Raw genomic sequence first — 27,173 nt, 5'->3', positions numbered from 1 at the left:
ATACAGAAACAACTGCATATAATTAATCTCACAAGAAATCAAGTGTGAACAAGAAGATAATGATCAAATTGATGGGAGGATGGGATTAATAGGGATGGGTGGTAGGGAGATATGGCTCAAGACATATGAGCAAAACTGTTCTCTTAAGACTTATATGCAGGTAAACATTAGTAATACAGTTTGAAATTTTTAAGACCTCATCTTCGATCATATGCAGTTAGCTTATGGTTGTTATTAGTTGGTAGGCTGCCAACAGTCAGGGAGGTATATTACCAGTACTACCCGCCTTGGTATTGTGAGAGTTCGTGACATCTGCTTAGTGAGCCCGCACTTAAGGGTTGTCCAAGTTGCACTCCTCTGATCCAGGTAGCTATCTTTTCTTTTTGCCTTACGAACATGTGGACTGCTAGCATTCTGTCTGCAAATGTACAACCTCTCCTTGTCATATGTGAGACTTGACAACACTGCTCATTCTTCATAACTCTAGATTTTCCCAAGGTGAGCTCAATGTGGTAGCCCTGCTTTTTTGGCAAAATGGTAAGAGCAGTAGATAGAAGTAGGAACATTTAGGCAGGAGCCATAGGTAGAAATGCTAGGTAGAAGTAGTTGGAAGGAGCATTAGACAGAAGTGGTCAGTTGGAACATTAGGTAGGAGCCTTGGCAAGTACTTTGTGAGAGTTTCCCTCTGCCAGTTTCTTGTTAAGGGTGAGGCACTAAAGGCTAAGAAGTGGCACTGGAGTTCACTAGTTATGGAGACTATTGCCATGGCCATCCTGTTGAGGGAGTTCCAGTTGGAACAGTGTCAGAGCTGTAGAGATTATGAAAACCTTGAGACAGTTAATGCTCGTAATATTGCTTTAAATAACTTAGAGCTTCTTTTCCGGACACTTTTGTTGTTTTGTCAAATTTGTTTTAGTATGTTTCCAGGAACTATTCTTGATTTGATAATTCGAAATCATCTTGAAGGGTTAGACCATGGAAGAGATGGATAGGATAGATGTAGTGGTAAATTAGATTAAGGTTGGTGATGTTTTAGATAAAGATGTCAGAAGAATGATTAGGGATTGAATGCAGTGAAAACATTTTTGTATGAAAGTGGAATGAATAGAGACCTTTCTTTCTTTTCTCACGCTTCCTCTTCCCTCTCCCTTGCTATGCTGTCTTCCTTTTCCTTCTCATAGGCACTTTCCTATTGACAAAATTTTGTCATAGATACTCATGGGTATTCTCCTTTCCCCTTTTTTATTTTACCTCCTCGGCTTCTCTTCCCTTGTGTTGTCCTTTCCCTTCCTTCTTTGTCCCTCCCTACTCCAATCTTCTTTCTCTTCCTCCTTTTTTTCCCCATTCATCTCACATCTGCTGCTATTGCCCTTCCTTTTCTGGAGCTGTCCCCAGTCTCATCCTTTTCTTGCTCTACTGTTCTCTTTCATCCTTTTCCAGTATTTAACTTATGACTCTTCTTATCCTTCTTTGCATCTTTTGTCCCTCCCTATACTTACTTCCCAGTCTCTTTCTCTTTCTCCTTTAGACTCTTTCAAATCAGTTTTGCACTTTCTTCTACTACTTTAATGACCTTCTGTCTCTTTCTTTTGCCCCTTCCCCCTCTTCTCTTTCCCTCATCCTCATATCTTCCCCTCTTCTTTACTGTCCATCTTACTGTCCCCTCCCTTATATTTTCCTTTTCCCCAACGCTTTTTCTCTTATTTTCATTCCCATTTCCCCACATCTTTCCTTCCAAATCTTTCTTTCTATTCTCTCCATGTGTCAGAATCTCTTGCTCTCATTTTATCCTATGTTGATACTATCATTAGCAACCAAAATGAAATGCAGAGATTCTGCATGTGCCACTTCGATATATTTGTAAAGTTGAATTATGAGTCATTGAGACATGGGGAGTTGGGCAGGAGATAAAAGCAGTAGGGTACAGTATTTACATACAGCATTATTATTGATAAACATAGACAGGTAGTAAAGGTGAAAAAAAATTACATGAATCAATCAGGGTTAGACTTAAACCTTGTGCATCTTAAAGTCTTTTAATTTTGAATCCTTTATATTGTGTGATGTTCACTAGCTCCAATTTTGGCTTTAAGCTTTTTCTTACTTTTAACTTATATGTTTCTGTTTTAGCAAAAGAAACTTGAGCTATTAATTTTGGTGGGGAAGACAGTGAAAAGCACTTCAGAGCAGCGGTAGTGGTAACCAAAATAAATGAATGATTTTATCAAATGGTCTCGAGATGGTCAGATCGTGATGTATAAAAGTGTATGGATTTACCTCTCTCTCTGAAGCACTTTACAAATGTCTGATTTCTGATGCATTAATAAGACTCATTTTACTTTGCACTCGTTTGCAATGTCTGTGTAATGATGTCTTACTGGTAAAGTATTTGATGACACAGTGTGGGATAAAGGAAAATGTCCAAAACGAAAATCAGCTTGTAATGTTGCTTTGCAACTGAAGCATGGTGGGAAGACAGTGAAGAGCACTGCAGAGCAGCGGTAGTGGTCACCAATATGAATGAATGATTTTTTCAAATGGTCTCAGAGATGGTCAAAACATGATGGATAAAAGTGGATTGATTTATTAAAAGATGTTGGAAATTCCATATACAATAGCTTTCTTGGTGATTGCTGGATGATTAAGAACTTTCTGTGTATGAATCTGTATCCAATTACTAATGAATATTTCAGTAAATATGGTGGTAATCCAAATCCAAAGCTGTATATCTGTATACAAAAGTAATATCTTGTATCTTTCTGGCAGCAACAGCATATGCTTGGGCAAGGAGACCATGACTACAAGAAACATGGCAAGGTAAATTATACTCATAGTTGAAATAGATTTAAGACATTTAGCATTATCCTTGATGTTTATGCATATGTTGATATTATACATTAGGACCCCTTTTGTAGGGTTGCAGATTTTTAATTGCATTCCATGCTGGAGGAAATGATGGACTCTTTGAAAATCTCCTTTGGAACAAAAAGGTCCTTGATGGGATTGTAATCCTTTCAACGATGATGATGAAGCCTTGCTGAAGGTGGCTTGTGGTTCGAGGTGTAATCTCACTGGCAGATTCTGACACGTGTGTACTTACTTTTCTGTCTCAGGAAATCCTTTTTAGGGTCTGGGCAGTATTCAGAAAGCCAGCTACATCCACCAGGTGGGACCACAGGTCGAGAAGTGAGATGGTGTGTTTATATTTGCGTGAGGTGAGTGGGGGATAATTGAGAAGTAGGTTTTGCATGGCTTGAATGAGGAAGTTGCATCTTGAGTATGAGGGATCGTATTGTATGTTGAATTGATTATTGTGATATAATAGAGGTGGGCCTTGTGTAGAATGCAGATGAGAAAGTGCAACTCATTTGTACCAGGTTAGTGGATTTTTTGGTGCTTTTTGAGTCATTACTCTGTGAGTGTCATGTTTGATGGGGTAAGGAGATATGTGAGTATACAACATGTCCATCTTCTTCTGTTCTTGTGCATTCAGGGTCCAAGATTCTAACTCATGTAACACCATGAGGACTCAATACCATCAGACATATGAACCATTTCCCTCATAGGCAGTGATCCTGCCCGCCTTCCACATACACCTCATTGTGCCCAAGACGTTAACCCCCTATACTTCTCTGTGACTCACTTTAGCTTCCATGGTCCTGTCTGTTGCCAAGAGTACTCCCAAGTATTTAAAGCACTTTCTTATTCCAGGTCCTTCTCATTCCTGCTTACTCTCAGATCATCTTGCCTCATCCTGCTGCATCCTTTCTCCTTATTTTTGTTTACATTCTCACATCTCTCTCCTTATATACACTCTCCCAAGCTCTGTCACCAGCTTTATGTTTCTCTTTCAGGTTCACAACCAGAAACTTGTTATTTGCAAACAGCAGTTGATTCACCTTTTTGTTATTTGCAGACCGCAATTGATTCACCTCTTGGACTTTCTTACTCCCAGTATGTTGTAGACCTGTCCCTCACTCTAAGATTCGTACAGTTACCGTCCTCACCACCCTGTCAGTAAACAAATTAAACAACCTTGGTGACATCACACACCCTTGGTGCATCCTACCTGCTGTGAGAACCTCTCACCCTCCTTACTGTTCTGGTAAATTCTCTTTTCTACATTTCATAATTTTCTGTTAACTGAATATGTTTTTGTAGCATCTTCTTTAAGGCATCTGTCATTCCAGTCATGAGCTTTTCCAAAATGCTTAAATGCTACATGTAAATCACTCTTGCTTCACATGTTTCTCACACAAATTCTTCAGTGCCAACACCTGGTCCACATAACCTCTACCTCCTGTAGACACAACTCCTATCTGATCACATGTTTTGCGTATGCCACTGTCTTCCCAGTCACATCTTTCCACTTCACCATACCAACTGCACATGCATTTGAATTATACCTCTATAATTTAAACATCCACTGATTGATTTGTTTATTATACTTGATCACTGTGTCCCGCGTCAGCGAGGTAGCGTAAGGGAACAGATGAAGAAAGACCCATCCATTCATGTACACTCTTATATACATATTTGCCCATACATGTACATATACATATCATATACGCATATACATACATATATATACACAACCATATATATATATATGCACATGTAAATATTCATACTCACTTGCCTTCATCCTTTCCTGGTGCCATCCTGTCCCACAGGAAATAGCATCGCCACCCACCACATCAGCAAGGTAGCACTAGGAGAACAGACATAAAAGGTAACATTATTTCACACTCAGTCTCTAGCTGTCATGTGTAATGCGTTGAAACTACAACTCCCAGCCTTCATCCATCCCCGTTGCCACCGTGCCACACATGAAATACCATTCCCTCCTCCCTCCAGCGAGGTAGTGCCAGGAAAAGACAAAAAAGGCCACATTCGTTCACACTCAGTCTCTAGCTGTTATGTGTAATGCTCCGAAACCACAGCTCTCTATCCACATCCAAGTTCCACAGACCATTCCATGGTTTACCCCAGATGCTTCACATGCCCTGGTTCAATCCATTGACAGCACATCAACCCCAATATACCACATCATTCCAATTCGCTCTATTTGTTGCACGCCTTTCACCTTCCTGTATGTTCAGGCCCCAATCGCTCAAAGTCTTTTTCTCTCCATCCTTACATCTCCAGTTTGGTCTCCCACTTCTTGTTCCCTCCACCTCTGACACATATTTCCTCTTTGTCAATCTTTCCTATCTCATTCCCTCCATATGTCCAAAGCACTTCAATACACCCTCTTCTGCTCTCTCAGCCACACTCTTTTTATTACCACACATATCTCGTACCCTTTCATTACTTGATCAAACCACCTCACACCACATATTGTCCTCATACATTTCATTTCCAACACATCCACCCTCCTCCGTACAACCCTATCTATATCCCGTCTCACAACCATATAACTGTGAGATCTACAATTCCTTCATGCATACCACTGAAGGTGGGGGAATGCTTCCTGTGTGGTGGAGTAGTGACATGAATGGATGAAGGTAAGCAAGTATGAATATGTACATGTATCTATATGTATATGTCTGTATATGTTGATATGTATATGTATATGTATATGTGCATCGAGGATGTAAGGCATGTGTACGTGTAGGAAGAGAGGAAAGTGATTGGTTCTCAGTGAATGTAGGTTTGCGGCAGGGGTGTGTGATGTCTCCATGGTTGTTTAATTTGTTTATGGATGGGGTTGTTAGGGAGGTAAATGCAAGAGTTTTGGAAAGAGGGGCAAGTATGAAGTCTGTTGGGGATGAGAGAGCTTGGGAAGTGAGTCAGTTGTTGTTCGCTGATGATACAGCGCTGGTGGCTGATTCATGTGAGAAACTGCAGAAGCTGGTGACGGAGTTTGGTAAAGTGTGTGGAAGAAGAAAGTTAAGAGTAAATGTGAATAAGAGCAAGGTTATTAGGTACAGTAGGGTTGAGGGTCAAGTCAATTGGGAGGTGAGTTTGAATGGAGAAAAACTGGAGGAAGTGAAGTGTTTTAGATATCTGGGAGTGGACCTGGCAGCGGATGGAACCATGGAAGCGGAAGTGGATCATAGGGTGGGGGAGGGGGCGAAAATTCTGGGGGCCTTGAAGAATGTGTGGAAGTCGAGAACGTTATCTCGGAAAGCAAAAATGGGTATGTTTGAAGGAATAGTGGTTCCAACAATGTTGTATGGTTGCGAGGCATGGGCTATGGATAGAGTTGTGCGCAGGAGGATGGATGTGCTGGAAATGAGATGTTTGAGGACAATGTGTGGTGTGAGGTGGTTTGATCGAGTGAGTAACGTAAGGGTAAGAGAGATGTGTGGAAATAAAAAGAGCGTGGTTGAGAGAGCAGAAGAGGGTGTTTTGAAGTGGTTTGGGCACATGGAGAGGATGAGTGTGGAAAGATTGACCAAGAGGATATATGTGTCGGAGGTGGAGGGAGCAAGGAGAAGAGGGAGACAAAATTGGAGGTGGAAAGATGGAGTGAAAAAGATTTTGTGTGATCGGGGCCTGAACATGCAGGAGGGTGAAAGGAGGGCAAGGAATAGAGTGAATTGGAGCGATGTGGTATACCGGGGTTGACGTGCTGTCAGTGGATTGAATCAGGGCATGTGAAGCGTCTGGGGTAAACCATGGAAAGCTGTGTAGGTATGTATATTTGCGTGTGTGGACGTATGTATATACATGTGTATGGGGGTGGGTTGGGCCATTTCTTTCGTCTGTTTCCTTGCGCTACCTCGCAAACGCGGGAGACAGCGACAAAGTATAAAAAAAAAAAAAAAAAAAATATGTGTATATGAGTGGATGGGCCATTCTTGGTCTGTTTCCTGGCTAACGTTACCTCACTGATGCAGGAAACAACGATATAGTATGATATAAAGTATAATATATTCTACACAGTTCTGTTCTTCAAGTTTTTAACTAATGCTTGAATTCAGGTTCAACTTATTAAGAAAAATATTACAAAAAATAGGTGAAATCAGTGATAATCCTATCAGGAATTACCATTAATATTAGGGCTTCCACACACATTTAGAAGTTTTGCATGTATCCATGAAATAATGGGGGTAATTTGGGTGAGCATCAAATAGGAAAATCAAATTAAGAATGCAAGAAATATTGCAATTTAATGTAGGAAAATAACCTTGTTGCATTGAAGGTATACCATTTCTTGAATTGTTGCAAGAAAAATTTACTATTTAACAAATTTTACATTAAAACAGAAAATGGGTGGTGACTTACATGACTTGGGTCACATTGGTGTGTTCAAGAACTTTATGAAGACGTACAACAAGTCATACAACAACCAGGCAGAGTTCAAGAAAAGGTTCAGTATCTTCCGTCAAAATATGAGGAAGGTTCACCTTTTTCAGCAGAATGAGAGAGGTTCAGCAAAGTATGGACCTACCAGATTTGCTGACCTTACAGGTAAACAGATTCAGCATATCTTATGTTGGTATATGTGAAACTGAATTCCACAATGCTTTAATGATGCTACAAAATATGAGACTGGAACTCTTAAGTATGATACCTATTAAGTTTCAACCAACATATATGAAACTGAATTCCACAGTGCTTTAATGATGCCTTGAAATATGAGACTGGAACTTATAAGTGTGATACCTTTTAAGTTTCCTTTGCAACTATGGAAGTACAGTTGGACCATGTTATTGTCAAAATTTGCAATAGTAAAAATTCATGATAATTCAAAGATGAGGCAGTTCAGGCAGTTCCATGATGAAAATATGTTTGTAACTTATGCATGTCTGATATGTCTGTTCTTAGAGCAAGAATTCCGGAAAATGCTGGGTTTCCGTCCTGACCTGAAGCCAGAACATTCATCAGCAAACCTAGCAGTCATCCCTCAAGACATTGAAGTGCCAACAAGGTTTGACTGGAGGGACCATGGTGTTGTTACTTCAGTAAAAGATCAGGTTAGATAAAGCTTCATATTCCTTACATGTCCTTATGATTTTTTTGTGGCTTTATGTTTTTGAGTGCTATGTTATGATTGATGAGAAAAATAATGATTTGTTTGGTCACAGGGTGTGTTCATGCCCTTTGCACTTTAGCAAGTTATTTATTTTATATGTATTATACTTTGTCACTGTCTCCCGTGTTAGTGAGGTAGCGCAAGGAAACAGACGAAAGAATGGCCCTTGAGAATGGTCTTCTCAAACTCATCATCAATATTCTCTGGACTGCAAATACGTAATGTCATAAGGAACATAGGCTGAAATGATGATAATTTAACTCTGTCATGTTGAGATGAGTAATAATGGATACATGAGCATACCTTCCTGTCATGTTGAGTAATAATGGATATATGAGCATGCATTGGTAGGTTTTCTGTATATGCTAAACTTAAATTTGTTTCCTTGCCTACGGATCATGCAATCTAAAAATGATAACATGCTATTATTTTCATTTTCTCCCCTTACTTAACAATTTAGTACCTTCCATCAGATTTAATGTAGAATATGAAAGTAATGGTATGTTACCATTTTTAGATTGCATGATCCATAGGCAAGGAAACAAGTTTAAGTTTAGTATATACAGAAAACCTACCAATGTATGCTTATATATCCATTATTACTCATCTCAACATGACAGAGTTAAATTATCATCATTTCAACCTATGTTCCTTAGGGCATTATGTATTTGTAGTCCAGAGTATATTGATGATGAGTTTGAGAAGATATATTCTATTGGATCTAAGTTAATGTACCCTAGATCTTTCAATGATAAATTCCTTGATGCCTTTTCAGTTATTAACTCTAACTTCAGTACCACAAGAAATATCATTGAATCTTCTATTATTAGATACACAAAGAATTATAATGTCACTGTTAGTGAAGGTCTGTACAAATTAAATAACTTTATTGTTAATAAAATTTGTAAACAATTCACCTTCTTGTCCACATAATAAGTTCATGAAACGCTCGTTGTCTGTCTTGGACAATCACGTTTACCAAATGGTGTTCTAGCTACGTCTCCTCGTTGCACATCAACCTACTGTTATATTTTTCTCTTGTGTCTTCCCTGATGATGTGATTATTACATGAAAGTGCACTTGGGAACTTATCGTGTTTCACATTCCCCGTGGACTCATTGGAATATACTTGATCGCGTGCAAAATTGTGATCCTTTCCAATGTGCCAAATTGTGATCCTTTCCAATATATATATATATATATATATATATATATATATATATATATATATATATATATATATTTTTTTTTTTTTTTCCAAAAGAAGGAACAGAGAAGAGGGCCAGGTGAGGATATTTCCTCAAAGGCCCAGTCCTCTGTTCTTAACGCTACCTCGCTGTCGCGGGAAATGGCGGATAGTATGAAAAAAAAAAAAATATGTGTGTGTGTGTGTGTGTGTGTATATGAATGTATGGGCTGTTCTTCATCGTTTCCTGGTACTACCTTGCTGACTTAGGAAACGGCGATCCAGTGTAATAATAAGAAAAAAATATATGTACATGTATGTGTATGTGCGTATATGTGTATATATTTGTATGTGAGTGGATGTGTCTTTCTTCAACTTTTTCATGGTGCTTCCTCGTTAATGCAGGTAACAGTGATCATGTAAATAAATTATTTTGAAGGGTATAAAAACATTACTTATAATGAGCAGTACTCTGCTGTAGGTCTTGACTCTCCCTATTATGTTTCCAACATGTCTTTTCAGGGAATGTGTGGCTCTTGTTGGGCGTTTTCTGTCACTGGCAATGTGGAGGGTCAGTGGGCTATCAAGCATAAGCATTTGTACTCTCTTTCAGAACAAGGTGAGATGAAGTTTCTAAGGGTTATATATTCATGAAACTCATGTAACACATAAAGTGCAGTGTATGTGGTTGTGAAGCTTTGATACTGAATTTTGAAAAATATGTAACTAAGTATTGTTGGATGAAGTTATTAACTTTTTAAGAAGTTAAGGTTTTAGTAGTTGTCAAAAATTGACAAAGCCCAATAATTTGGCAGTGCAGTTTCATTGATAGAAGAAAAATTGTGACCATAGTGTAAATTTGGGACCCAAGATAGCAGGAATTGAAGGGTATATCTGTTTTCAAACCTTCATTCCATCACAAAATGTTTAGTATTTTCATATTTTCTTTTTTCAAACTTATTTCCATTTCCTGGGTTATCAAGGTAGCATCAGGAACAGATGAAGAAAGGCCACATCTGCTCACATCCATCCTCTAACTGTTGTGTAATGCACTAAAACCACAGTTTTCTATCCACAGCCAGGCCCTTCAGACCTTTCCATGGTTTACCCAGGTGCTTTACATTCCCTGGTTTAGTCCATTGACAGCTTGTCCACCCCATTATATCACATCATTCCAATTCACTATATCCTGTATATGCCTTTCACCCTCTTGCATGTTCAGGCACCGATCGCTCAAAATCTTCGCTCCATCCTTCCATCTCCAGTTTGGTCTCCCAATTCTCCTTGTTCCACCCACTTCTGACGCACATCCTCTTTGTCAACTTTTCCTCATTCATTCTCTCCATATGTCCAAAGCATTTCAGCACACACTCTTCTGCTGTCTCAGCCACACTTTTTATGACCAAACATCTTTCTTACTCTTTCATTAGTTACTTGATCAAACCACCTCACACCACATGCTGTCCTCAAATATTTTACTTTGAACACATCCATCTTTTGCACGTGCAGTCACTGCTTCCCTAAATACATCCCATTCTTTACCTACTCTCCTTGCATCATTTACTCTCACCTTTTGCCATTCTGCATTCAGTTTTTCCTGGTACTTCCCAAAACAAGTCTCCTTTCCAAGCTCAGTTACTCTCACCACTCACTTCTCCCTAACATTCTCTCTTCTTTTTTAAAAACCTCTACAAATCTTCATCTTCGCCTCCACAAGATAGTGATTAGACATCCCACCAGCTGCCCCACTCAGCTTATTTAACATCCATAAGTCTCTCTTTTACACACCTAACATCCATAAATCTCTCTTTTACACACCTATCAACACATAATCCAATAATGCCCTTTGACCGTCTCTCCTACTCACATATGCATACTTGTATATATCTCTCTTTTGAAACTAGGTATTCCCAGTCACCAGTCTTTTTTCAGCATACAAATCCACTAGCTCTTCAACATTTCCATTCACAACACTTAATACCCATGTACACCAATTAACCCCTCAACTGCCACATTACTCACCTTGCATTTAAATCTCCCATTACAAATATCCAATTTCATGCACTAGAAGTGTTGACCCACTCACTCAGCTGCTCCCAACACTTGCATCTCAAGATCTTTCTTCTCATGACCAGGTGTATAAGTGCCAATAATCACCCATCTCTCTCCATCCACTTTCAGTTTTCCCCACATCAATGTAGAATTTACTTTCTTACACTCTATCACACACTCCCACAACTCATGCTTTAGGAGTAGTGCTACTCCTTCCTTAGCTCTTGTTCTCTAACCAACCCTTGACTTTACTCCTAAGACTTTTCCAAACCATTCTTCCTCTTTATCCTTGAGCTTTGTTTCACTCAGAGCCGGAACATCCAGGTTTCTTTCATCAAACATACTACCTTTCCTTTCTTCTCATCATGGTTACATCCACACACATTCATACAAACCAATCTGAGCCTTCGAGGAGGATGAGCAATGCCCGCTTGACTCCTGTTAATTCTTTTAGAAATTGAAGTACAGGAAGGGGAGTGTTTCCAGCCCCCTGCTCCTGCTCCCTTTAGTTGCCTTCTACAACACAGTGAATATGTGGGAAGTGTTCTTTCTCCCCGATCCCCAGGGATATAGATATATATACAATATATGAAAAGCTCCTTTTGTGGACACAAGTAATTTTTGAAGCTAGGGAGGAGATTTTAAAGGGAGAACACGACAAGGAAAGGAATTCAAAAGTTTAGTGGTGCGTAGGTAGAAGTGGATATGAAAATGGCATACCCTGATGTTGACTAGAATAGACAAGAAATTGGGAAAAGTGCAACAGCTGCAGTATATGAAGCTTATTTTTGGACATTTCTGCTTTACTTAGGAAGAAACTAGAAATTTTATAAAGAGAAAACAGAATGGAAATGCTGAATACAGTATTTTTGTTTGGAAACTTCAAAAGTTTTTAAATTCTTTGATTCTCTCCACAGAACTTGTTGACTGTGACAAAAGTGATGAAGGCTGTCATGGAGGCTTACCAGAGAATGCCTATGAAGAAATTAAGAGAATGGGTGGCTTGGAGACAGAAAGTGATTACCCATATGATGCTGAAGAAGAACAGTGCCATTTCAACAAATCCTTGGTAAGGGATATGTTTTAAGAAAAATAATGTTTGAAAAAGTAAGTTGGAAATTATTGTGGAAGAATAATGATATTGATCTAGTTACAAATATATACTTATGTTGACATAAATAAGAAATATACATACAGTAGCTTGGGTTGTAACTTTTACTCACAAAGAATGTTTGGGCCCTCAGTGGCTGATAATGGACTGTTGTGTAGGGTGCTGGAGTTCATGTTAAGCTAACTTTAAAGAATTTTGGGCGATAATTAATGGATATTTAGTTGTGTTTAAGGTTTTGATTCAGTGCCAGTGATACAGAAATAATTTAAGCCTCTGTGCTTACATGATCTGAGCTTGATGTATAGTTCTAACTCCTACATATATGTGAACACCTGTATTTGTATTGCTTGGCCACTGCCACACATGCCCTTTTGTTACCTGTCGTAGATGCCTCAGTGCCCTTGAGTTCCCAAACTTTGATGTTATGTGGCTCAAGGTCCATCTCTCAACTACCACATTGTTCCTCTGTTTCACTTATTGCTTTCCAGATTCTGCAAATTTTATGTCTTTCTTTGACTGTCTATACTTCTGCCATGAGACTGTGACATCCTCTCTTCTGCAAGCTGAGATCCTCTACTTTGGGGATTTCAGTGTTCACCATAGTGAATGATTGAATTCCTCCCATACGGATGCTGGAGGGATTGAAGCCTTCACAGTCTTCATTTTCATTGATTTAAAGCAAATTATCTCCCACCCTACTCATAATCATGACTACTGTGACCACTCTCCAAATATTTTGGATTTGTTTTTCACCTCTGGTCCATCCCGCTGTATAAACATAATCGTGCCAGTTGGTTCGTATGTTCACACCCTTATTAATGTATCCATGCTAATGTCACCTTTCCCTCCAGCAGTCCCATCTATGTGTAAATACTGGCACCTCAACAAAGCTGACTGGAATAACTTATGTGACTCCTTTTCTGATTATCTTTCGGTAAATTACTGTATCTTATGTGAGGATGCTTTTGTCTCTGCCAGACACATTGCAGAGGTTATTCTTGTGGGAATGGAAACATTCATCCCCTCTTTCCGCAAGACAACCTCTTCACCCAATCCATGGTTCAACTGTTCCTGTTCTGAGGCCGTTCAGGCATGGAATCAGGCATATTGGGCTTGGAAAAACTCTCCTTCCTCTGGCTCACATTCAGCTTTTATCACTACCCATAATTACTGCAAGTACTTCACCCTTGAAGCAAAGCGTTCCTTTATTCAAAGTAAGGGTAATAACCTCTCCTTGTCATCCACTGATAGATCTTTCTGGTCTTTATCTAAGTTCATCTCTAACAACTTCTGTAGCTGTACCTTTCCTTCACTTTTCTGTTCTGACAGTAATATAGCTGTCCCTGCCATTAGACAAAGCCACTCTGGTTCCTGTTTCTCCTCTAAAACCACCTTGGATGACTAACATTCTCTCACCCCTTGATGCACCTCTTACTAATCATATCCCCCTTCCTGTAATCTCTTTTTGGACTGTCCGAAAAGTGCTGCTATCACTGGACACAGCAAGGCTTATGGCCCTGATGACATCCATCCACCTGTACTAAAAGAGTTTGCCTCTGAACTTGCACCTGTGCTTGCTCATCTGTTCTGTTTCTGTTTCAAAACCAAAACTTTTCCTTCTTGGAAGCATGCATTGATTCATCCCTTTCTTAAGAAGGGTGACCACTCTAACCCCTCCAACTATTGTCCTGTTGCTTTTTCCTGGCACTACCTTGCTGACATGGGAAACAGCAATTACGTGCAGTGCACCAAAACCAAAGCTCCCTATCCATATCCGGGCCCCACATACCTTTCCGTGGTTTACCCCAGACGTTTCACATGCCCTGGTTCAGTCCATTGATAGGATGTTAACCCCGGTATACCACATCATTCCAATTCACTCTATTTGTTGCATGCCTCTCACCCTCCTTTATGTTAAGGCCCTGATTGTTCAAAATCTCTTTCACTCCCTCCCTCTGCCTCCAATTTGGTCTCCCGCTTCTCCTTTTTCCTTCCACCTCTGACACATATATCCTCTTTGTCAATCTTTCCTCATTCATTCTCTCCCTATGTCCAAATCACTTCAACACACCCTCCTCTGCTCTCTCAACCACATTCCTTTTACTTCCACACATCTCTTTTACCCTTTCATTTATTATTCAATCATATCACCTCACGCCACATACTGTCCTGAAACATCTCTTCTCCAACACATCCATCCTCCTCTGTACAACCCTATATTTAGCCCATGCCTCACAACCATACAATATTGTTGGAACTACTATTCCTTCAGACATATCCATTTTTGCTCTGAGATAACGGTCTCTCTTTCCACACATTCTTCATTGCTGCCTGAACCTTTTGCCCTCTCCTCCACCCTGTGACTCATTTCTACTTCTATGGTTCCATTTGCTGCTAAGTCCACTCCCAGATATCTAAAACACTTCACTTCCAATTTTTCTCCATTCAAACTTACAACCCAATTAACTTGTGCCTCAACCCTACTGAACCTAATAACCTTGCTGTTATTCACATTTACTCTAAACTTTCACTTGTCTGTGAGTTAGGTTGTTTATTTTGCCACTTTTAGCACAGTATGATGCTTGGATTTTTTCTTGAATTACTTATTTACTGTAATAAAGATCAAAATAATTTTTTGCTCCTGTAAGTTTAGGATAGTATTGATTATGATTGTTTGTGTACAGGTGAAGGTAACTGTAAATGGATCATTGGAATTGCCTAAAGATGAGGTTGCCCTTGCCAAATGGCTTATGAAGAATGGACCAATTTCCATTGGAATAAATGCCAACCCTCTTCAGGTTAGTCCTAGTTTATGTAATTTGCAACAGGTTGAAATATAATTTGAAATCCTTTTAGTTATTGCATAATACAGTTACACCCCCTAATTTCCGGCAACTGATGGTTCAGTACCTCCTTTAGTCCAGGCAGAATTACGTAAGGGTACTTGAAATTACTGTGGCCACCAGAGTAGTTTACTGGGCATCCACAGATTCCATTGTGTGTGGGGCGCGCTTATTTACATTCTTTACACTGCGCTTGTTGGTGGTGATACCGCAATTCTTTGAGATTCTTAGCTTATTTTGCTTAAATTCATCCTAGCTATTACTTCTGAAACATATGAGAGTGTCAGTTGTGATGTCAAATGTAAACACCGGTCCATATCGATCCAAGATAAAGTAGAGCTGTTGAAAAAATGGACTGTGGTGTTTCGGTGCATAAGCTGTGTGACTTCTACAGTATTAGCTCATTAACTGTTTATGATATAAAGAAGCAAAGGAAGAAAATGTTGAAATTCTATGCAGACAGCGATTCCAAGAAGCAAATGACAATTAGAAAAACAGTGAAAGATGGTGAGAGTACTGAGCATAATCGAGTGATGATGGAATGGTTTCGATAGCATTGGAGTGATGGAGTGGACTTGTCAGGTAACATGATGATGAACCAGGCTACATTGTTCCATAAAGAACTTAAATTACTACATGAGCATGACTGTAGTGAAATATGGCTTCAAAGATTCAAGAAGTGTCATGGAATTTCCATGAATAAAGTGTGCAGAGAAAAGCGGTCTGCAAACCACAAAGGAGCTGCCGAGTATGTGAACGAATTTACAAGACTCATAGCCGATGAGCACCTCAGTCCTGAGCAGGTGTATAATGCAGACGAAACTGCATTATTCTGGCGATACACACCTAGGAAAACACTAACAACAGAAGACGAAGAAGACCCCACAGGATTCATCTTAGGGTGCTCAAACATTTAATATTTGTTTAAATTTCTAGCAGTCCTTGGTATACTTTAGATGCATGGGAGATGTATAATAAGTGGCTTAGAGGTGTGTTGATGAATTATTATTATGAGACCACAGTTGGTCTGGCAAAACGGTTAATCCGGCAAGGCTTTGGGATCAAGTGTGCTGGAAAATTGGCGGTGTACCTGTACTTGGTTTGATTGATGATAATATATGTAGGATATTTTATTTGAAATACAGTATTAAAGAAACTGTTGCTTAAAGTTCTTGCAAAATATGGGGACCAGTTGAAGAAAGTATAAACCTTATTATGTAGTTGAACATTTAATATTATACTTTTTAAATGTCCAATATTTGCAGTTCTATAATGGTGGAGTGTCTCATCCCTTGAAGTTCTTGTGTAATCCTAAAGACCTGGATCATGGCATGCTCATCGTCGGCTTTGGTGTCCACAGTAAGTTGACAATTTAATGCATAAAGATTCTTTTATGGGTTTGATATGTTTTTGCAAGTGCTGTGTTAGGTTTTTAGAACTTGTTAGCTTGATATTTTTATTGAAGTTGTTGGCATTTGAAACTTGTTTTATTAACTTTTTCTTTCAGTTGCTGGAATGAAGAAAAATTTTAAATACCCAGAGTGTTGAAAAGAAGATTTTTTTTAAGTATAAAAGAGGTATATTATTTTAAGTTTGTTAAATCAGGACACATCTTTGCTTTTGGTTGCATCCATTTCTTTCTGATTACATTAAAGAAAATATATGTAGCACTTTGATGTGGAAATAGATATTAGACAGTTATAATCCAGACTCAAGTGCATTTTCACCATTGCTATCTAGTTTGCAGAGGAGAATGTGGTACATTATTTTGTTAGATTGTTTCCATTGACTTGATATATAAAAAATATAGTGTTATTGGAATCTCACAACCTCTAGGCAAACTTGGACACACAAGCAGAGGAGGTTGTTTACACAGTGTTGCACAACGTGGACATTGCTACTTCAAAGTTAAGGGATGATATTATACAGGGATAAAAACTATTTACATTAAAAGAAACATTTAGTACAAAATCATTTACAGGACACAAGAAGTTACTTTAAACATAATCCAAGTAAGTTTTCAAACCAAGAAATCTCTTCCTCCACACAAGCACGATTATGAGAATGATAATACTAGTACACTTTACACATGGACGGAATATAGCCAACCTAAGTTAACAGTTGAATAAATGCAAGAAAATACAATGCAGTAGCTACAGATTATGGGTAAGAGAAAATTACACTTCTCACTGGGACCATCAGTTTGAAAGAATGAACAACACAGCACCTCACGTGGTGTTTATAGGAGGAAGTAACTAAACAGGGTCAGTTATGATTGTTTGACAAATAGAAAGGGTCAGTTATGATTGTTTGACAAATAGAAATATGCAAATGAGATACTGAATTCACCTGACCATCACTCCACTCAGTTCTTTCGTAAAAGAAATGCTGACATCAGTTGAGAGGTGACTGATGTCACCCAGGCAGGCTCACATCTCGACTGTTATTCGCTAGAAATTGAAAATAAGAAATATGTGAGTAATGCTGACACCTTAGTCGAGACTGATGTCACCTAGGCAGGCCAACATCTCAGCTGTGATTGGCTAGAGGTCCCCTACCAACCATCACTCCACTCTGACATAAATGAGATGCTGACATCATTGTTGAGATATGATTGATGCATGGTTGCCTAGCAGCTGTCACTCTGCTGAGATCAATTGCACATTCCCCCGCTGGCTCTTACGGCTAAGCCATGGACATGTACTTAGTATTGTTTCACAGTACTAAGTTTATACAATATAATACAACCCAGCACACACAGAAGAACACAATTTCATAACAACATATACATTAGGACCAAAACAAATGAACTGTTGATATGTTCTTGTTTGAAATGGAAAAAAGATGAATTTGAATACCCTTTAAATGCATACAAGGGTGTGCAGTGAATTATACACAATATTGGGTCTTAGAAGCAAAACAGTAACTCAGTAGCTGAGAGTAGGGTATGAAAGCAGCTTTACAGTGCAGAATATCATTGACTTTATTTTAATTGACATAATTACTAATTCTGTCTCTCCAGCCACCAAATACCTACACAGAAAGCAGCCTTATTGGATTATCAAGAACTCTTGGGGGGCTGACTGGGGTGAGCAGGTATGTGTTATAATCTTTATGTAGACAGTTTTAAGGTTTGTCTCTGGAATTGTATGTTCCTATGTGCGACTCATTTCCAAAGGAAAATGGCGTACACACAGTCCTTAGAACATCCAACCCAGTTGTTAAACCTTTTACTGACTGATTTGTGCTTGTAGTTGCTAGCTAATTTTGGGTTTCCTTGCAGCTTACCCAGTGTTCAAGAAGACTCTACCATTCTGGATTGTTAAGAATTCATGGGGAGAGGATTGGGGTGAACAGGCAAGTATTGAGGATGGGATTGTTTGAGTGAAGGTAGCATCACTCTGGATGGTAATGTAAACAGAATACTTAAACTTGGAATAACTTGACTTTTCTTTTGGGAGAAAATGAATTTTATGATATATAGGAGAGAACTATTTTGAGATTGCAGACTCAACAGTGGAAATGCAATACTGCAGTACAATGCTGTACTGGATATTTAGATGAATCTTGAATTTCCAGGGTTGGTTTCTTTTCTCTGCCCAAAAAACTGATAAATTCAGGGATTTTAAGGTTTGATCAAAAAAATTTTTCTAGTACTTTCAGGTTTTCATATAACAATGAAAATAAGTTAGGAAATGTTTAGGCTACAAACATTCCTCTGAGAGTATATAATTGTTTTAAGTGCCTCATTGGTGAGGAGTGGTAAAGAAAGGCTGCAGACAGGTGTTAAATACTTGACATAGGCTGTCATTCACTTTTTTTTTACCATTTGACTGTTTTCTATGCATATGCTTCAAGTTATTGACTACTGTGTTTGTTATCACAGAATGAGCTCTTACTCTTTATAAACTCAAAGATTCTTATAAATATTCAAAACAGCATTTAGAAATTTGTAAGGAAATATCTAGTGATGTTTGGTTGGGATCATTTGTTTACATTTTCCTGTGTTGCCACCTGGGTTCTCCAGTTACATGTGTGAAGATACTTCAGTCCTCTGTTTAATTATATGCATGTACTCTTTCTCTGTTGTCTCACTTCCAGTCTAATAGACACATACTTTCATATATTAGAGGGTGATTGATAAAATGCAGTATGATAATCATCTCAACACTCTTTGGAACTTCTTACCAGCCATACTTCTGCTTACTCCTCTGCCCATCCAGTATTCATCCAGATGTGTTTGTTCACTGTGTGTATCTGCCTAGTTTAGGCGTAAAGTAGCGTTGCTTCAAAGATGCCACTTAATGGCATATAGAGGAAGCTTAAGATCTTGTAACTGTCTTATTCTTTACTCTTGAGTGGATTCTGGGGGTCAGCTCCTCCTTGTAACATTCTTACAGATTTTCTTTGTATTCATAATTGTTTCATTATGGTGAGTGACTTGATATGTTGTGTTTGTGTGTGATGTGAAAAATTGCTGTTTGCTTTCCTCCATGTGGTGGGCACAAAAGCTTATTAAATATTACGATCATTAGAATAATTGTTATTCATAACTTTCCAGAAAACATTTGATTTTTAGTTTACATGTATTTTTAATTTGATTCTGACAATTTACTCATATATTCAGCACATACTTATATGTCTGTCTGGCAACCACTCTACATGTATTTGTATGCCTTGAGCTTTCCCACCACAATTTCAAGAAAGGTTCAGGTTGTGAGGAGGGGGGGATGGAGGATGCTGAATGCCATCTGAGGACAGGCCTGTTTGGTTACCTTTCAGGTATTGAGCAGTTTGTGTAGATGTTCATACCACAAAATTCCCTTTCTTTAGATATACATGAAATGTATGGAAATGTTTCTGACAAAGTGTATGCTTAAATCATACAGTTGACAGGGAGGATATGTGTTTCAGAGGTAGAGGGAGCAGGGAAACCTGGGGTACCAAACTGGAGGTGGAGGGATGGAGTGAAAAAGATTTTGAGTGATCAGGGACTGAACATGCAGGGGGATGAAAGGCATGCACAGAATAGAGTTAATTGGAATGATGTGGGATCATCTTTGGGACCCAGATGTGGATAGAGCTGTGGTTTTGATGCATTACACACGACAGCTAGTGTGTGGATGTGGCCGATCTTTGTCTGTTACTTGGTACTGCTTTGCTGGTTGCAGTTGTGTTTCCTCTGGAGCAGGGTGGCTCTGGGAATGGATGAAGGCAAGCATGAATATGTCCTTGAGTACATTCGTTCTCACACAGTCTCTAGCTGTCACGTGTAATGTGTCGAAACCACAACTCCCTATCCACATCCAGGCCCCACAGACCTTCCATGGTTTACCCCAGATGTTTTATATACCCTGGTTTAGTCCAATGACAGCACGTTGACCCTGGTATACCACATCGCTCCAATTCGATCTGTCTCATGCATGCCTCTCACCTTCATGCATGTTCAGGCCCTTTTCACCCAAAATCTTTTTCACTCCATCTTTCCACCTCCAATTTGGTCTCCCACTTCTTGTCCCCTTGTTCATACATGCATTTGAGTGGATGGGTCGTTCTTTGTCTGTTTCCTGGTGCCACCTCGCTGATGTGGAAAATGGTGATCAAGTTTAATAAAATGATATTGATATATAATGGAAGGCGACGAAAGGGGGCAGAAGCAGGGGGTTGGAAACTTACCCATCCTTGTATTTCTATTTCTAAAAAGGGAAATTGAAGAGGAGTCAAGTGGGGAGTGCTCATCCTCCTTGAAGGCTCAGCTGCTCCCAAAACACGCCTTTCGTGATCTTTCTTCTTATGGCCAGGTTTCATTTACCTCTCATGATATTTCTTCTTATGGCCAGGTGCATAAGCACTAATAATCACCTATCTCTCACCATCCACTTTCAGTTTTACCCATATCATTCTAGAATTTACTTTCTTACACTTTATCACACACTCCCACAACTGCTTCTGGATTAGTGCTTCTTTTTTAGCTCTTGTCCTCTCAGCAACCCCTGACTTTACTCCTGACATTTTTCCAGATTTTTTCCCCTTTATCCATGAGCTTCATTAATTCAGAGACAGAGCATTCAGGCTTCTTTCTTCAAACATACTGTCTGTCACTCCTCTCTCCTCATCTTGGTTACATCCACACACATTCATACCCCAATCTTAGCCTTTGAGGAAGATGGGCACTCCATGCCTGGTTCCTTCTGTTTCCCCCATGTAGAAACTGGAATTCAAGAAGGGGAGGGTCTTTCTCTCCCTGAGCTCCCACCCCCTTTAGTTACTGTCTACGACGTGTGGAGAATACAGAAATAAAATTCTTTCTCACCTACTTATTGCCACAGAGATACCTTCTTTGTGAGTTTCCTGTAGTACTCAGGGATTGCTATGTCCACCGGTTGTGGCCATGGGTCTTGAAGTATTGTGATGTGTGTCTTATGTGTAGCAAGTGGAGGGCAACTGAGTAGAAGTGTCCAGATGTCTTCTTTATGGTAGTTATATTTTTGAAACAAGGTTTATATTGCTGTGGCAGTGGTTGATGTCCAGAGCATAGATGGGAAATTGTGGGTAGTTTTGTTTCTGATGAATGTATGTATAGTGGGTTAGAATATAAGACCGAGTTGGAAGATTGGCTTTGTAGTGCTTGTTTAATTAGTCCAATGTATATTTGTTTTGTCTTTGTTATATTTGTTGGGTGTGGAGGTATCTGTGAGTAGAGTTTCCTAAAAAGTGAGGCAGGGATTAGCTTTTTATTTCTACTTGGGGGATGGTGGATAGTTTCAGAGTGGTATAGGTGGAAGGGGTCTAGTGCTGTTGCATAGAATTGAATGCTGTTCATGTTGGGATGGGACTCTGTTGGGAAGGTATTTGTTTTATTGTGGTGTAAGTGCCTGTGGTTGCTGGGCAGCCAGTGATTGTTCTTAGTGCACTATTCAATATGATTTGCATCTTTGCTTTTAAAAGGGTAGAAGATCAAGTAGATGAGGCATAGTGTTAAATGGAGTGGATGAACTGTATGTATAGGATGTTGAGGGATTCTTTTTCTTGTCCAATTCTGGTGCCAGTTAGTGTTCTTATGGCGTATAGTTTGTGTTTTGCTTTTGGGTTGATGTAATTCAATTGGAGAGTGAATGTCATATGATGCCTTGAATGGTTGTTTTGCGGAGAGACTGTCCACTCCAGATGAGTGGATGGAATGAGCTAGGTTCATGTTTGTATGGGGTGAAAAGAGTGATTGAAGACTTCTATGATGAACAAATTTGGGAAAGTACTTTAATACTTTTTTCAGGAAATTTTTTCACATTTCTGATTGGGTATGATTGTAAGTTATTCATTTATATTTGCTTCACATATTTTACAACTTTAAGTGAACAAAATTTTTTTCAGGGCTATTACCGTGTGTATCGTGGTGATGGTACATGTGGTGTCAACCAAATGGCCACCAGTGCTGTTGTTCCTTAGGTGAGCTAAAGAATTGTGTCATCTACTTAACAGTCAACACATGACAAGCTAAACACTGATATAGGGGTTTGAGTAGAGCAAGTTTGAAGTCTCCACTTTCTAGTACAGTATTTTCATTTCTTTTTATTGCAATAATTGTTAATGGAGTTGGACTTGAACTTTCATGTTTGTTATGTGTAGACAGAAACCCATATAATCAATTCACAGGTTGTTGGTAGGACAGGCATTCAAATGAATATATGTTTACATGAAATTTTAGATTGCAGTGATACCTCCCAAACCTAGACCTGAATGCCAGATTCTCCAAAACTCAGATATATGGAAGACCTAATATTGAAAGAGAGAGAAAGTATTCATTTTTCTGAGTAGGTGCATTTCTGCTCTGTCACATCCTTTTTGGAAAACAGCTCTGATTGGTTAATGCTCATAAAGAAGTATCAGATCAGCTGGTGGTGCTCCTGTCAACCTTTCAAGCATTCCTCTCATCCTTTTGACGAGTATTGCTCCTGTCAACCTTTCCAGTATTCGTCTAATCCTATTATTTACTGACCCATTTCATTGTGTGTAGACTTCCAATTTCTTTCCTGGAACTCTGAAACCTAGTACACTTTCTGTGTTTTATGATTATTGATACTATGTAGGAGTGCATTGTATTACAGTACTTTATTTGTCATTTAATGTGGATTTTATGAAAGTAGTGTATTGTTTCTTTTTTCATCATTAACTTAATCCCTCCATTTAATAGTTTATGTATGGTAACTAGGCTGAAGTGTAGTACAAAGAAGGCACCCATGAAACTTGTGCTTATCACAAAAGTTGAAAATTCCAGACACACTAGATACGGAGTGCTGATGAAAGACATTATCAGCCTGTGATATTGGCAGGTCAACTGTGTATGATATTCAGGCTGCCAGAGAGACCCTAAGAGCCTTCAGCCTTACTATTGAGCTTCGCATGGCTAAAATGAAGGATACCATTTAAACTTTTGCCCAAGTTTGAAGCCATCAGTAAGGCAGTGTATGACTTGTGTATCCATGAAAGGGTGAATGTGGTACCATTTAGATGTGCAGAAGCGATTTCAGTTGCCATTGTTTTGCTCAGATGGAGAAGGTAGTCTGAAGATAGTCAAGGCTTAGGAGAGGTATCACTGGTTATTTTATATTGCATTTCTAGACTTTCCTTGTTTAAGCTGCATAAGTGAAAAAGTATCTTTTATCATCTTTTTAGAACTTACAGTATTAAAACTATCCTAGAATCCATGAAATCAGTGGAAATTATAGGCAGCTGATTTGAGTACCAAAAATGCAATATTCTTATAGGAATATATATATATACTCAGCTTGTTTAAGGGATAGTAAATGCTCATTATTACATCTGTTCTGATGTTAATGTAGTGGTCATTTCATAGATATTGGTTTTGTAAATTAGATTAGTGCTTATGAGATTTTCAACATTTCATTTGAAGTTTACACACTGAAAACATTTTGTATTGGCAGTATGCATAAGTGAAAAACTGTCTTTTACCATCTTTTTAGAACTTACAGAACTTACAGTATTCAAACTATATCCTACAGTGCATGAAATCAGTGGAAATTATAGGCCGCTGATTTAAGTACCAGAAATGCAATATTCATAGATATATACTCAGCTTGTGTAAGGGATAGTATATGCTCATTATTACATATGTACTGGTGTTAATGCTTATGAGATTTTCAAAATTTTTTTTGGTTTACACATAGAAAATGTTTTGTATTGGCAATATTATGTAGCTAAGGATTCCATTACTAGATAATTATAACCTGTTTACAAGTCTAAATCTCAAAGCATATACTTTAAGGAAGGTTAAAAGTGTATAGATTTTAAGGTCATGATTATTCTCATTAATTTTAGAAACTAAAGTTAGGCATAAGTATCTTTGTACAGAAGGTATTTGTTTAAACAAGTATTTTCATGGATGTAGTGAGGATAATGTAAAAGGTAAATATATTCATTCTTTTGTCTGTTTCCTTGCGCTACCTCGCTAACGCGGGAGACAGCGACAAAGTAAAATAAATAAAATGAATAAACAAATAATATAAATATATTCTCAAAGATGGTTTGAGTGATGCTGTACATTGATTTTCACCATATGGATGTTTACATTACTGAGGAACTTGCAAGAATGTCACTTTGAATCTAGATAAATTACTTTTCAATTTTAACATAATTGCAAAAAAGCAGTATTATATTTACAAAATTGAAGTATATGAAATGCAAGTACCTTATGAACTTATCTTTAAATATAAATATTGCTTACAGTTACTTCCAGTATAAGCAGTAGTAAACTGAAGTTCTTACATATCAAGGTTGTGCTGTTCAGAATAAAGTTACTGTATTAGGAAACATTTTAAAATGGTTTTAGAAAAATTAATCTTTTTATTGTCAAAAAATTTATGAAAAGTGAGTTCTATAAATTTATAAGTTCTTATATTGATGACAGTATACTCTTGAGATAATGGGTATAACTGAAAGGACTGTTGTCATAATAGATTAAAAGTGATTATCACAGATGGACTTTTGTTAATTGTAATTGATCTTAATACTTAATAACATTGTGGTAAATTGACTAATAAATGATTTAACTAAGCTTTTTATCTTCTGAGTGGCTGCACACTGAAAGATAAAATGGGCACATCTATGCTGAAAATTTAACTGCAAACTTCTGTATCCACAGTTTAAGTTGAGCAACATTTCTTTATCCATGTTGTTGTTGTTTGTGATTAAACCTCCCTACAACCTAGGAGGTGTGGGCCCTATGTTCTAGGGTGGCCCACCCTTGGCCTAGTGGGTTGGGTTTGTTATCCCACCTGGCCCCCACGAGAGCCAGGCTCCCTCTCCACATAGGAAAAATATGGATGTATTTAAGGAAGCTGATGGATGTATTTAGGGAAGCTGTGATGGCGTGTGCAAGAGATGCACATTGTTGTACATATGATATTATTTATATTATTGTAAATATTCAGGTACATTTTGTTAACAAACAAAAATGTCTTCAGTATTAGTAGACAACATGAATATACACATGTGTAGTATCCTGTTCAGGTAAGTTCCATTATCCCAACAATTGTGTCTGTACTTTCCTATCCCTGCATACTCCCTCCTGTATGTATAGGCCATTTTCACGAAGGATCTTTCACTCCATCCTTCCATTGCCTCCTTAGTTTCCCCCCTTTTCCTTGTTCCATCTGCTTCCAACATGGTTTCTTTCATAGTGATCCTTTCTATATGTTCAAACCATTGTAGGACTTGCTCTTCAGCTCTCATACATACTCTTTTTACCACTCTCTTCTTTTAACCCTATCATCTCTGTTCAATGAACCACATATTTTCCTCAGACATCTCATTTTCCTGCACATCCACCTTGTTCTTTTTTCCCACACGCCAGGCATCCATATAACATCATCAGGACTATTGTACCATCAAATATGCCTGTCTTTGCTGTCACAGTGACTTCTCTTTCCACAACTCTTCGGTGCACCCAGGACCTTTGCCCTCTCATCCACCCTATGGCTTATTTCAGCTTCTGTTTGTTGCCATATCCACTCCCATGGGTCCAGGGGTAATATGATGATGAGCCATAGGATGGGTGAGGGGACTAAGGTCCTGGTTGCACTGAGAAATGTGTGGAAAGAGGTGTCACTTTTAGGCAAAGACATTTATTTTTTACTAACTGGCAAGGTTGGCACTGAAAAGCTTCCAGTTTCTGAAAATATTCCCAACTAAATGTATGGTGCAAAGTCCTGATGGTGTTATAGGGGTGCAAGGTGTGGGCCCTAGATAAAAAAAAAAGTAGCGGACTGGGTGGATATTGGAAATTACATGTTTGAAGACAATATTTGGTGGGAGGGGGAATTAATAAAATTAGGAATGATAGGATAAGAGAGAGATGTGGTAGTAAGAGGAGTATGTGTAAGAGAACTTAAGAGGGTGGGCTGAAATAGTTTAGACATGGAGAGGATGAATGAAGAGGCTGACTCAAAGGGCATACATGTCGGAAATAGAGGGAACAAAGAAAATGGGGAAAATGAGATTAAATGAAAAGGAGCAATATGCTATACAGGGAGTGATGGGATAAACAAGGACATGTGAGGGTGTCAAGTTAAAGCCATGGAAAAGTCTGCAAGAGGTTATAGTTTCAGTGTAACGCACATAACAGCTACTGACTGGATGCGAGTGAATGAGGCTGTTCTTCCTCTGTTCTAGGTGCTGTCTCTGTTGTGGGAGACAGTGAAAAAAGTATGATTAATTATTCACCATATTTTGTGGTTTATATTTTTAAAAAATTGAGATGCACCTTATGTACCACAAGTATGGTAATTTTTAATCATACTTTTTTAAGATAAACCCCGAGTTTTGAAAAATCTTTTAGTATATTCCATCATATGTGTATTTGCTCTTCACTTTTATTTCTACTATAAGTAAACATTTTTGGAAGAATCTTTCAGAATACTCTGTCATATGTGTATTTACTCTTCTCTTTTATTGCTACTATAGGATAAGAAAACATTCACA

The 27,173-nt window shown here is 38.4% G+C and overlaps 1 protein-coding gene across 6 annotated transcripts in view; it reads left to right on the top strand.

Moving 5' to 3' along the window:
• LOC139756744 (cathepsin L-like) overlaps positions 1 to 25,248 on the top strand; it is a 48,209-nt gene extending 22,961 nt beyond the window's left edge. For 4 of the 6 annotated variants that reach the window (XM_071676485.1, XM_071676488.1, XM_071676486.1 and 1 more), the window contains 9 exons: positions 2,767 to 2,817; positions 7,215 to 7,419; positions 7,777 to 7,925; positions 9,693 to 9,789; positions 12,140 to 12,291; positions 15,018 to 15,131; positions 16,442 to 16,535; positions 18,199 to 18,272; positions 22,548 to 25,248. In XM_071676485.1, the coding sequence (XP_071532586.1) occupies positions 2,767 to 2,817; positions 7,215 to 7,419; positions 7,777 to 7,925; positions 9,693 to 9,789; positions 12,140 to 12,291; positions 15,018 to 15,131; positions 16,442 to 16,535; positions 18,199 to 18,272; positions 22,548 to 22,622 (1,011 nt within the window). In that variant the 3' untranslated portion in view covers positions 22,623 to 25,248. Of the gene's footprint in view, positions 1 to 2,766; positions 2,818 to 7,214; positions 7,420 to 7,776; positions 7,926 to 9,692; positions 9,790 to 12,139; positions 12,292 to 15,017; positions 15,132 to 16,441; positions 16,536 to 18,198; positions 18,273 to 18,459; positions 18,534 to 22,547 lie in introns of all 6 variants that reach the window. The other 2 variants (XM_071676487.1, XM_071676484.1) reach the window with 1 other exon arrangement.
• Positions 25,249 to 27,173: the final 1,925 nt, after the last annotated feature.

Source organism: Panulirus ornatus, chromosome 23 (genome assembly GCF_036320965.1).
Source record: "Panulirus ornatus isolate Po-2019 chromosome 23, ASM3632096v1, whole genome shotgun sequence".
Taxonomy (NCBI): Eukaryota; Metazoa; Arthropoda; class Malacostraca; order Decapoda; family Palinuridae; genus Panulirus; species Panulirus ornatus.
This window is presented reverse-complemented; position numbering and strand designations above follow the sequence as displayed.